This window comes from Petromyzon marinus, chromosome 3, assembly GCF_048934315.1.
Source record: "Petromyzon marinus isolate PM22_M1 ecotype Great Lakes invasive population chromosome 3, UKy_Petmar_22M1.pri1.0, whole genome shotgun sequence".
In the NCBI taxonomy this organism is placed as follows: domain Eukaryota; kingdom Metazoa; phylum Chordata; class Hyperoartia; order Petromyzontiformes; family Petromyzontidae; genus Petromyzon; species Petromyzon marinus.
The window spans coordinates 2,636,701-2,649,379 of record NC_133669.1 but is presented as its reverse complement, the minus strand read 5'-3'; the positions used below and the strand labels follow the sequence as shown (position 1 = coordinate 2,649,379).

Sequence of the window (12,679 nt, the reverse complement as noted above, 5' to 3'; positions counted from 1 at the left end):
CGCGTGGTAACCGATGAGCCCTGTTCAGTTTGAATTTTCCCACGTGCCAATCTTGTCCGGTCATTGCGAAAATTTCATTTGGTTTGATTATCGATTCAGAACGGAGCGACATTTGCTAAATAAAGGGTGCAATGACAAATGTAAGTTCGCAATAAAGTCCGAACCCGATTATCAATATATCGATAATAGTTAAACAATACTCATATGGTGAGCTCGAAGAATCGCTATGAATGAGTGCAACGTAATAACAGTGGTTTCAGGAAAACCCTGGATTGTCATTCTCTTTCGGCGACATAAACACATTTTTTTTGCTTGTTTGTTGAATGGGAATTTTTCTTGCCACTCCAATTTGCAATTGTTTCACACACAAGGGTGTTAAAATATACAAAATGTATTTTAAAAAGCAAAACGATACAGTGAATGGTTTACATTCATAATGTGTGCAGTGCGAAAGTTTTACAGTTTGAAGTCGATTTTAAACGTGAACAATCGGCGGCATTCGCAGCCTCACGTTTGTGTGCACTAAACATTCCAGCCGTTTTCACATGCAAATGCAAAATATAACATTGCAGAATAAAGGGAGCCATCCAAGGCTTTTAATTTGCCACATTGGTGGGATACCTGTGCTCTGGTAACACTTGAGCCTCACAGCAAGAAAGTCCTCTGCTCAATCCCCAGCTCGGGCAAATCAAGTACTTTTTTATTTTTGGTTAAACACGTGGCGCTTTTCTGGCACAAATCTGCCAGCCAAAGCTCCATCACATTAAAACTGTACTCATCAACATGAGGATAGAACATTCCGGTACAATGCGAAAAATGTGCTATCTACAGTTTAAAATATTTCAAAACCGCATGTCGTGGCTGCAGTGTGGAGTTTGTTCTGGATGGGTTTCCTCTGATAAAAAAAAACTTATACAACGGGTACAGTATTGGCCAAACATTACATTGCTGAAAAATGATTTGTCATTCAATTCACATTACATTGAGCAACATCACCTCATGAGTGTCGGTGAGGCTTTTCTGAGGAAACAAGTGAAATAATAAAAAAATACGTGCTGTTAGTTAGTACTCTGAATTCTAGATTTAAAGCTTTCGTGACTGCTAGGATCCATACTCTTTGGTTCTATTGGGTAAAGTCACGTAGGTGGAAATAAAATAACAAAAAATCACGACGTTTCGGCCACAACACAAGCGGCCTTCATCAGGTGAAGGGACGAGACTGTCTGGCGCTGTCCTCCAGACAGTCTCGTCCCTTCACCTAATGAAGGCCGCTTGTGTTGTGGCCGAAACGTCGTGATTTTTTGCTATTTTATTTCCACCTACGTGACTTTACCCAATAGAACCAAAGAGTATAGTACTCTGAACTTTGTGAAAATAAAAGTGAAAATTATACGAGCAGCCTTTTTACGAAGTAAGTATTTAATTCACATAGCATTTTTCCGAGAAACAATTTATTATTCAGTATGTTCAATGTTAAAGGAATGGTATATGATTATACTTGTGCGGTACATTTATGTCCTCAAACTTGTGATTTTAAATAAAAACAAATTGCGGTGTTTAAAATTGTCTCCGTTATTGCTATAGTTTTATGGATTTGGTTGTGTATGAACTTTCACGTGATACTTCAACTGTGCAGTATGACATGCTGTAGTCATTGTTGTGTCATCACCCATTGTCTACCGAACTGCCGGCTGAAGGCAGTCCATACCATCTCTCGTGGTCCTGCTAATTAATCTCCGTCCTGTGCATCCATCTCCGCGGCGGTGGTCTTCCGTTCACATGACATCTTAACGCGTTAAAGACATGAGTATTCTTTACGCTCACTTCAAACTTAATTCGTTTAATAAAAATAAACAAACATACTGAAATGGGTTACATACTGTTTACACCTGGGATCTTTCTTTAAAGTCAATGATAGTGACTTTCATTCTGCCATTTTCATTGTAGACAAACTGGCACCAATCTTGATTTGAAGCTTTCGTGACTGCAGGAATCCATACTCTTTGGTTCTTTCGGTAAAGTCACGTAGGTATAAAATAAAATAAATCACGATGTTTCGATCGCAACACAAGCGGTCGTCCTCGGGCGGAAAAAAATATAATCTAGCAGTGGAACTGCTGAACTAGCGAGAGAGCAGCTACAACAAGGAGGTTATATATGTGGCGATGGGCAATCAAGCGGGGTCTGAGCTCGAAAGGAATTCCACCCCCGGACGCAAGCACCTCGGTTGTGTCAACGAGGGATTAGGGAGAGAGGGAGATTAGCATGAATGAGCTTCCGTCGCCGCATAAGAGTATCATGCCCGCATATGCGCACAACAGCAGTGTTAAGGAGAGATTAGCACCATGAGAGTGCAATCCAAAGGGCATGTGAGCGTGAGAGTGCAATCCAAAGGACATGTGAGCTTGAGAGTGTAATCCACCAGAGGAATGTGGAATTTCTCGCACTGGTTCAGGGCCAGCATTGGAGAAAAGTGCTATGTCAATTTTTCGTTTGAGCAATTGAGATCCTTGCACTTTTGTCGTGGTTTTTGGAATGGCTGATAGAAACAGTAATTATAATTATACAGAACAGTCTTTCATTCCAGAATTTTGAGCTCCATATTATATGGATTATTTAGTGCATGGAGCAAAGCAGTTTTTAAAAAATATATATTTAATATAAATAACAGTTGAATTTCATCACACCTGCTATATTCCTCAGAAATGTGTGCAATATATGTTGCTCTATATATATACAGGTATGTTGTTTTTTTTCTAAAAATGTCTCGTAAAACACCTCTGTGCATTAGCAAGAGCAACAGACTGACCCCAAAAACCAGCGCTGAATTTAATTGCATCCTGCCACTTACCTTCCTCAGTTGTTGAGGTTATACTACGAATACATCGAAGTAGACTTTAGTTATTTTCTCTCATTTCTAATGGGCAAACGTTTTCTCTAATGGATGCCGCGGTGGCGAGATGATAACTACCTCGCCGGATATACAGGAGGCTGTGGGTTCGATCGCGACTTGGATGCCAGTATATTTGGAGTTTGCATGGTCTCCCCGTGATTGCGTGAATTTTTCTACGGGTCTTCCGGTTTTTCCCTTCACAATTAGAATCAACATGTGTTTAGAGTATTTGGATGCTATACATTTCTACATGATAAGCCACTTCGTTGAGCTATAATTTGTGATAGCCAGGTCGTTTCCGAAAAATAGCTATGTAACTCAGTGGGCCTTACCTAAAATAAAAATAGGGTTTAATTGATTTATAGGTTCTATTTGGCCATGAATGTGTTTACATTTCCCCCACCCGTCACTTTAAAAGTTTGTTTTCTCATGTCCCCAGCATATCCTTGATAGGATTTGTTCTCTGTCTTTTTTATTTACCAGGTGACAACGCAGAAGAGACGAGGATCGTCTCAGACGAGGATCGTCTCATTCGCAGGTTGCGAGCTTGGCACACACGCAGTGATCATACGTGAGCGGTTGCATCATTGAATATACCGTGGCATTAAATGCACCTTATGCCCCCAGGAGACTGCTCTGTAATATGCCACCCATTTTGACCGCAGCTCATTAACAAGCTTCATGTTCATACATCGACGCTTGGTGGTCACACAGGGCGGAGCTTCGAGCCCACAAGCCCTGGCCACTGGGCACGGCCAAAATCTCGCGAAGCAATAAGAGCTCACTCTTAGCGTAACATTGTGTCGGGTGCCGCGTAGCCGAATAAATATGGGGTTTTTTAATGTTTTACTATTAGCGCACGTCTTGGTATACTTCTGCTCTGGACAGCCACCTCTGGTGAGTGATCTTTCTATAATGACTTTAATATTTTATTGCGTTTATAGAACTATCATATTTTGCATTCAGCTATCATTTGGTACAAATGTGTTAACATACATTGGAGTACAATTTTATTTTTAACATATAGCTTAATGAGCTAAGTTTTAGTATTCCTTCAATGCCATTTTCAACCTTGGCTGTATTCATTCACAATTCTCTATCAATACATTTACGACAATTCTGAGCATTTAACGGTTAATGTTTAAAAAAATAACCTGTACTTTCTTGCAAATGGAAGGATTGTACTTGTTGCGCTTAACATTTTTTATCGAGTGAGAAAAAAAGGCGTGCACAGGTTCACATTTGCGTTTGCTTATGAAGGAAACTTTATTGTACCGTGGGATTCAAATCGAAAAATTAGTTGTAGAAAATGGGCCTTTAGACCCCTGCCACACAAGAGGACACTGCGTGGCTTTCACGAGCTCTGCGGGCAGGCGGGGAGAGTGGGTGGGTGGGGGGGGACTAAACCAATATTTGACTTCTTCTTTGACTTGCAGGCACGGACACCGAGCCCAGGCCAGGGTCCTGTGGGCACCCGGGGGCCTGCAGGGTCCCCGGGATCTCCTGGCCGTGATGGAAACGATGTAAGTTGTTGCTTTTCGATGAATTATTCGTGGCTCTTAGCCTCGGTAAATGTCTCCCAAACCTATCGTTAAGCCACAGAAATTTGCCTCTTGCTTGAAAAATGCTGTGATGGCATGAATGAGTTTTCGTGGAAAGGTTCACTGAAGAGTAGTTGCTAGAGTTCACTCAGCGAGTTCTCCGTGTAATTTTCACTTAAGTTGATATTAAATAGGATATTCATTAAATATGTTAACTCGTTGTAGTAATTATCTGAAACAGCAACTGGATACCTCTTAAATATATGTTGAAATATCTACTTTTGTTCATTGTATTCATTGTGCTGTAACCGAGCCTACATTTTCGGCATAGAGTGACATTTGTATGTCACGAGTCCATGAAATATAGTAGAGATGTATGGATTTTTTGCTACTGCATCTGACTTTTAAGTGTACATCTGTGACTGAGTTTGCAGACCAATCCGTTAAGTTAATAATGCTGTGTTTCATTTACGATTACAGAGAAATACGCAGTGTTAATAAAGATATCATCACGATTAGAATTAGATAGCAGTTTAAGCCAGGTTCATAAAACCACACACACAGTGGCATTAATATTTTAGTCGTACAAGTCTCATCCCATTAATCCTCAGCGTGTCTGCCATGCCGACACATCTCGTTTTGAGATTTAAGAGAGCCAAAGGTGCTATTAGGTATCATTATTATTCTGTCCAGGTGAAGATAATTTAAACTTCTCTATTTTAAAACTTATGCATGCAAGGAAAATGTTGCCAAATATTCAAAAATAGTTCTAATGTTGTGCACTTATACACATTGAATCATAGTTGATCACACCGAAATTATAGCTTTACAAAAAACATAGACGTTAAATAGTTCACCTGGTATGTAGAAGGACGTGGGTGCGATCCCGACCCTGATGCATGTATATTTGAAGTATGCATGTTCTCCCAATGGTCGCAGTTTTCCCCTCCATATTTATAAACATGCGTTTAAAGTATTTGGCTGCTATAAATTCCCACATGATAAGCCACTTCGTTGAGCGACCATTTGTGGCCAGGTCGCTTCTGAAAAAGAACTGTGTAGCTCAGTGGGGGCCCTTACCTGGTGAAATAAAAAAATAGGTGAAAATAGTTTTGCCTTACATGATGAACACTATCCAACAAAATTCTATACAATAACTGGAATAAATTTCGAAAGATGGTGAGTGAAATGACAATTTTGGCCCCAGTTGGCCCAACAGCCTTGGGTGTTTCCATCGAAGTGTGGGTATCCTAAAAACGTGTTGAACAAATCAATGGCTGTTAGCCACACAGGTCGTGAAGGTAATAATTTGTTTTACTTTGAAATTTGGATTTTTAAAATGTGTTCATAATATAATTCGTTTTATGCTGATTGGCTGCTGCTGTGCCCTGTACATCGCTTTGATATCCCTGATGAAAAAGCCGCTATATAAATGGAATTATTAGCACTGGACTTGCGTGCTCATGCTTGCAGGTCACGAGCGGAGTGATACCGAGCACAATACGAGAGCACAAATTCATAGCCACCAAGAGAAGTGATGACACAAAATTAGAATGGATTTAATTTGTCTGCATTCCACTTCCCGTGGCTGGCCACACTGCCAGTTCCCTGTCCCTGTTGATTCCATGCAGAATCTTTTTTTTCCTTTACCTGTGGCTCATATTAAAGGTGTTTTTTGGGTTAGATCGCATAAGTATAAACGTGTCGTTAACCGGCCACCACCCGACACAGCCAAACAGTAAGGTTTATCGCGTAAACAAAACGTGCCAATTAGTTACATTTACAATTTGAGCACTGTGACATTTCGCTGGTAATTACATTTAGCATCATCGGGCGATTTTGCCACAATTGTGGCTGACCGTGTCTTTGTTCGCACGTTAGCCAAGGCTTTGCATTATGATGCAGGATGTGCATCATGAGTCTTGGCCGTCTTCTTCCGTGAAGTATCTTCATTTTAAACCTTTACAATACTGTGGTCCCTTTTCTTTCTGCGGCATTAAAAAATACTGAAAAAAAATCTGCTTCAAATTATCATTGCTGTGCATGGTCCCCTCATTTGTACAGCATCTTGAGATGCAGCGACATTTAGATCCTTTGTAAGTCCAAATTATTCTGCAATGTACAGGGTGTTTCAGAAAATGGACCCAATTTCAAAGCAGTATATTTCACGATGGCAACATGTTACAATTACACAAAAAGTTACAAACGGTTTAATGAGTTAGCAAGTTTTACTAACCATTTTATAAATGCTCTCTGTGCCCTCCACCTGCTGTACGGACAACATCGAGACGATAGTTGAATTCGTCCCAAACACCTCTCAAAGTGTCTTCTTCCACTGAAGTCACTGCTGCCGTGATTCGCTTTTTGAGGTCATCCAGATTAGTCGCTAATGGTGGCACAAAAACACCACGGGTCTTTGACGTATCCCCACAAGAAAAAGTCGAACAGGGTGTGGTGATGTCTGGGGATCTTGGGGGCCAAGAGTGTAGCGCAAAGTCTTGGGGTTCCGTGCGACCTATCCAGCGTTGAGGCAGTGCGTCATTTAGAAAACGTCGCACCTGCAGGTGCCAATGTGGCGGTGCTCCATCTTGTTGAAAAATGAAGTCATCGGAATCTTCATCAAGTTGTGGAAAGAGCCATTTCTGCAGTATTTCGAGATACGCTTGCCCCGTGATTGTGTTTCCCTCGAAAAAGAAAGGGCCATAAACCTTTCTTTGAGAAACAGCACAAAACGCGTTCACTTTCGGGGAATTACGCTCACGCTCTGCAGTTTCGTGTGGATTTTCTAATCCCCATATGCGCACATTGTGACGGTTAACTTTACCGCTGAGATGAAACGTTGCTTCATCACTGAAAATCAAACGCGGTAAGACGCTGTCGCCCTCCATGTTCTGTAAGATCGCATCACAAAATTCTTCACGCTTTCCTTTGTCACCTGCACGAAGAGCCTGTGCCGTTTGCAACCGGCATGGCCTCATGATTAAACGTCGCCTTAACACGCGCCAGACAGTCGAATGAGGGATCGCAAGTTCTCGGCTGGCGCGACGAGTGGACTTGCGCGGGCTACGCAGAAAACTCTCTTTAATTCTTCTCACGTTTTCCTCTGAGGTGCGTGGTCGCCCTTGTGCTCTTGCCCTTACATAAACAGCAGCCTGTTTCCTTAAATTGTCGGTACCAACGATGAATGCTCTTTGAACTGAAGAACGCAAAACGCCCCTTGTGTTGTGGGGTCATCTTGCGAATGACTGAGGCTAGGGGCTGTATCTGCGCTGTGAGAGACATCTTAGCGGTAATCATTTGAAACTCTATGCCCCGCCCTTTCAAGTGGTAAGAGTTTCATTGATGGGCGGTTCGTGGTTGCAGAGATATAGCAATTTCAAATCGGTTCCATCTTTTTGAAACAACCTGTATAATTGTACTGAAGTGTTTGTACTTTCAACAGCTTTCCGTGCAATGCAATGGGTTTAGTGGTCCGTGGGAATGTGCACTTCATCGTGAACCCTAAACCCAGAGCAGTCTCGCATTAAAAAAAAAACAATAAAGGGACAGCTCAAGTCACCTCGTCTCTGAAAAGGGGAGCGAGGCCATGCGCTTTGAATAAAAGCCATTTTCCCCGAAATGTCCAGCATTATATATTTATTTATTATATCGACGAACATTTGGAGGCTTTTCTTGTTAATTGTGCCTGTGCACCACTGTCAACACAGCATCTCCTAATAATTTGTTGAATACGTGTGTTTATTATTGCCACTGATTACGGGAAAGAGGTATGGTGCTTGCTTTTTGCAAGCGAAAACTGCTTTCTGCCTTTTCGAGTGGGACATGGATGGACCACAGGGTGGCCGAGTAGGAGAAGTATAAGCAAAAAGTAGTTAATTAGCAAATAACCTGCCGTTAAATAGACAGATACACTATGCTGTTTCCCAAAAAAAAACACGAATGAGAAAAAAAATAACACTTGACAAACTTGTCAGTGAAAAGAAATATAAATATATAGACATACGGTTTGAATACATACTCTTCGGTTCTTTCGGTAAAGTCACGTAGGTGAATTTTTTTAAATAAAAATAAATAAATAAAATCGCGACGTTTCGGGCGCAACACAAGCGCCTGTCATCAGGTGGGACAACCACAGCAAAAAAAACAATTTCTGAAATGGTCAAGAAAGAAAGAACCAAAGAGTATGGATTCTTGCAGTGACGAAAACTTCAAATCTAGAATGAGTTTGAATACATTTTAATTCAAGATTAAATAATAATAGCTGACAGCCTTTGGCAATGCCCTTTTTTGCAGCAAGAAATATTTTTTAAACGTAAAAATCCTGCAGTGTGGCATGTGGAAATGAGGAATGATGATGGTGGTTAACATTTTTTTTAATGTTAACACCACAGATTCTACCATAGCCTAACTGGAACCCAAGGCCTTGTTTTCATGACCAGTGTTAAGCCGGCATATCCCATGATACGAGATCCCTGTATTTTCAACATCTCTAAACCTGTGCCTGTGCTATCATAAGCAGACTGCGCTGAAACCCACACATCCATTATATTTTTTATATTGAACCAATATCAACGATCACATCAGAGTGCACATACAAACACGAATAACATCAGTATGTGCCTTCTGGGTAGGCTTTCCTCTCTGAATAAGAGTAGGTTAAATAAGGTGTGCCAGGTTAATTTTCTAACCCAGGCAAAATTTGGGGAGCGAGGGAGAGAAGGGGGTGGGGGTGGAGGAAAAAGGTGGATACTCAGCCATTCTTTAAAAGGGAGTTGGATCACTTTTCAGATTGTTAACATATTCGTCAGGTAAAATTACACAATGCACAATGCTACTCAATGTCCCAGTTTCACCGTGGCAGTCTCGATAAAAAAGTCTGTCATTTCCCCGAAGCGCCTGTGAAAATATGGATTTTGTCCCAGTTTTAGATTGTATGGCTTCATGATACGTTTAAACAAGATGGAAACGTGCATTGTGTGTCCAAAGAGCTTTCAGATTATACATATGTAACAACACCAGTTCCTGAATAAAAGTATTGCGGTCATCTTGTCTTAAGTCACCATCTATTATAAATTGAGAAAATACGACCAACCAACGGGCAGCAGTGAGACAAAGAGACAACTCTAGACCGGTTTTGACCTTTAGGAACTGGGGTTGTTTGTAAAATCATTTAGGCTGACAGTTATTTGTGCACACAGTTCACGGTTGTCGTATGGTTGTTGCAAACCTTTGCTTTTCCCATCCTGCACTGTTTCTCTTTTGATGGCTTTTATCATCGTCTACAGATTTGAATTCATGCACGACTCACGATAAGAGCAAAGGGACAGTTCCCAGCTGGGTTGGTGGGCCCGGTTGGCTGCAGAGCAAGTGGGGCCTGTGGGCAAGTGGGCAGGGTCAGTGGCAGAGAGAGCAAAGGGGAGGCCACCTCATTGTGTAGGGGTGGAGCTAGTTGTCGAGTGGGCGTGGTTATGTAAAAGTGGGCGGGGCTGATGGGGGTGGGGGGTTATCAGCTCCAACCCTAAAAAAGTGGTAGCCTCAACAAAACATATCTGTGAAAAATAATACGATTATAACCTTCCCTAACAACATACCTTTGTTAAAGTAATATACTTTAAAACACTGCGTGAAACTGTATTCTGTAATCACAACCCCGCAGACCTTACTTTTACATTCCTGCCCAGTGGAAGTCCACCCTCCCTATGTCAAAGTCACTGAGCAGCAGAGGAAGGTGAGATAGATAGGGAAGGGCAGTGTGAGCAGAACGTGAAGGGATGAAGCCACATATATATGTATGTTGAACTTCTTTAGCACAGTACGCTTCCAACTACCTCTTTTCCACTGGGACATCGGAGTCGGTGCTGAGCTAGAGGCCATCCCGGGTCAGGGAAGTCAGGAGCTGCAGGTGGTTTTTCCACTGCAAAAGCCAAGCCGTGCCGTTGATGTCGCATGCAATGTGCGACGTTGAGTCTCTCGCAGAGGACGAGGAGAAACTGTGTTTGAGTTGACTCACACACAGATATACACATCCCCAGATCATAATCAGAATATTTATTATAAGAATAGGTTTTCCCATTTTTTCTGGCTACAAAACAATTGTGTTAAGATGTTAAAACATCAAACTGAAACCTTTTGCAAGGAATCATGTCTGCATTAAGGGGCCGTCCATAAATGACGTCACGCGATTTTGGCCGATTTTTGATCCCCCCCCTCCCCCCTCGTTACACGGCGTCACAAAAAGTCAGACCCCCCTCAAATATGACGTCACAAAAATCGCCCCCCCCCCCCAAAACCATATTTCCATTTTGAAAATAAAACATGCTTCAAATCGCTTTAAACTATTGTCATTGTAGTGCGTATTTAATGTGGCGCTACACTCTGATGTTGTAGGAGAAAACACGTTTTAAGAAGATGGCGTTGGAAATCTGAAATTTAGCATAAAATTCACTTGAAAATATTCAACGTCTAACTAAAACTGCAGATTTTCAGAATATTATATTTAAATTATCTTATAATTATAAAATATTACAAGTAATAAAAAAATACTTGAAGCTTTGTAGTAGAAAGAAGCAAAATGGAGAGTACAATTATAACAATCACATATTCATTCCACAGAATGAAAAGCCCTGGTAGAATCATTAGAATCAAAATGTTTAATAACAATAATTCAAAAAATTACAAAATGTATGCTTCTCCCTTCTCCCATGGAGAAGCACAATGCTGCTTCATGGAATAAATAAAAGGTGACCTTGATACATTTAAATAATCAAATAGTTAATCATGAAAATTAATCAAAATTAGTGTTGTTATAACAATTATATTTAATGAAGTAGAACGTGTTGTTTATGTTTATTTAAAGCTGCGCATTTCGATGTGACGTCACATTTCTCAAACACCCCTCTCGTCACACATCGTTACAAATGTCTGATCCCCCTCCTCCCCCCGCCCCAGGTGCGTGACGTCATATATGATTGACGGCCCCGAACCACATATATTTGTGGTGAAGATACAAACAAAGAACATGCTCTGACAGTCTTGATTTGAAGCTTTCGTGGCTGCAGGAATCCATACTCTTTGGTTCTTTCCCACCTGAAGACGGACGCTTGTGTTGCGCCCGAAACGTCGTGATTTATTTTATACCTACGTGACTTTACCAAAATAAGCAAAGAGTATGCTCTGACAGTATGTGCATTAAATTTCGATTTAAAGCTTTCGTGACTGCAATGATTCATCTTCTTTGGTTCTTTCGGTAAAGTCACGTAGAATGAGAATAAAATAATAAATTGATAAAATAAAATAACACAATAATATTCTCACGACGTTTCGGCCACAACACAAGCGGCCTTCATCAGGTGAATTTGAGGCTTAAAAGCCGTGATCTGAACGTGGCTCTCTCACTCCAGCGCTGTCCTACCAGACAGTCTCGCCCCCTTCACCTGATGAAGGCCGCTTGTGTTGTGGCCGAAACGTCATGAGAATATTATTGTGTTATTTTATTTTATCAATTTATTATTTTATTCTCATTCTACGTGACTTTACCGAAAGAACCAAAGAAGTATGTGCATTGTCTTTGAAACGGATTGGTCCACACCAGAGACATCTTTCTTTAGAGCATAGTCTCAAACAGTATTAGACCAGAGGACGCCAAAAGGCTAACATCTATTCTTATATTTTGATACTGGCAAAGGAGGTCCCATGATGAAGAATATTTATTATTTCATATCTATACACACACTCACAACGTGATATATACACACACACACAGAGGATGCAATATTGTTCATACTCCTTATTAGTCCTGCCCCTGGTCCTACTTGGCCCCGAGCCAGACCCAGATGTCTTGTGAAGCCATTGCATCACGATGTGGTATCGAAGTGCCATCACATTGTTTAAAAAAAAATCACACCTGGCCTTTGGAATAAAACGGTGACGTCATTCACACGCACGTGCGTGAAAATGACGTCACTGTGATTGCGTCTTCGTATTCACAGCCCATGACAGCGGTGAGAGAGGCAGCGGCAGTGGTGGGTCTCGTGAGCACGTGCTGCCTTAGACCGGTCTCGTGGATTCCAGCACGAGCAATTACCATACTGGGATGCTTTGGTGAGCAATCTGTCAGGGGTAGCCGCCTGAATGTTGTTACTCAGCAGTGAAAGTTGGCTTAGTCGAAGCAGGGGGGTTAGATATATATTTTTTTAAAATTAAGTTTCCTTTTTTTACAATTTACAGGATTTAGCTGTTGAAGTTT

General features: G+C 41.2%; 1 protein-coding gene across 1 annotated transcript in view; it reads left to right on the top strand.

Annotated features, from left to right (window-relative positions):
* The first annotated feature begins 3,469 nt into the window (after positions 1-3,469).
* Positions 3,470-12,679, top strand: part of LOC116951499 (uncharacterized) — a 70,617-nt gene continuing 61,407 nt past the window's right edge. The window contains exons 1-2 of the mRNA XM_032970177.2: positions 3,470-3,790; positions 4,330-4,416. Coding sequence (XP_032826068.1) covers positions 3,722-3,790; positions 4,330-4,416 — 156 coding nt within the window. The 5' untranslated portion in view covers positions 3,470-3,721. The remainder of the gene's footprint in view (positions 3,791-4,329; positions 4,417-12,679) is intronic.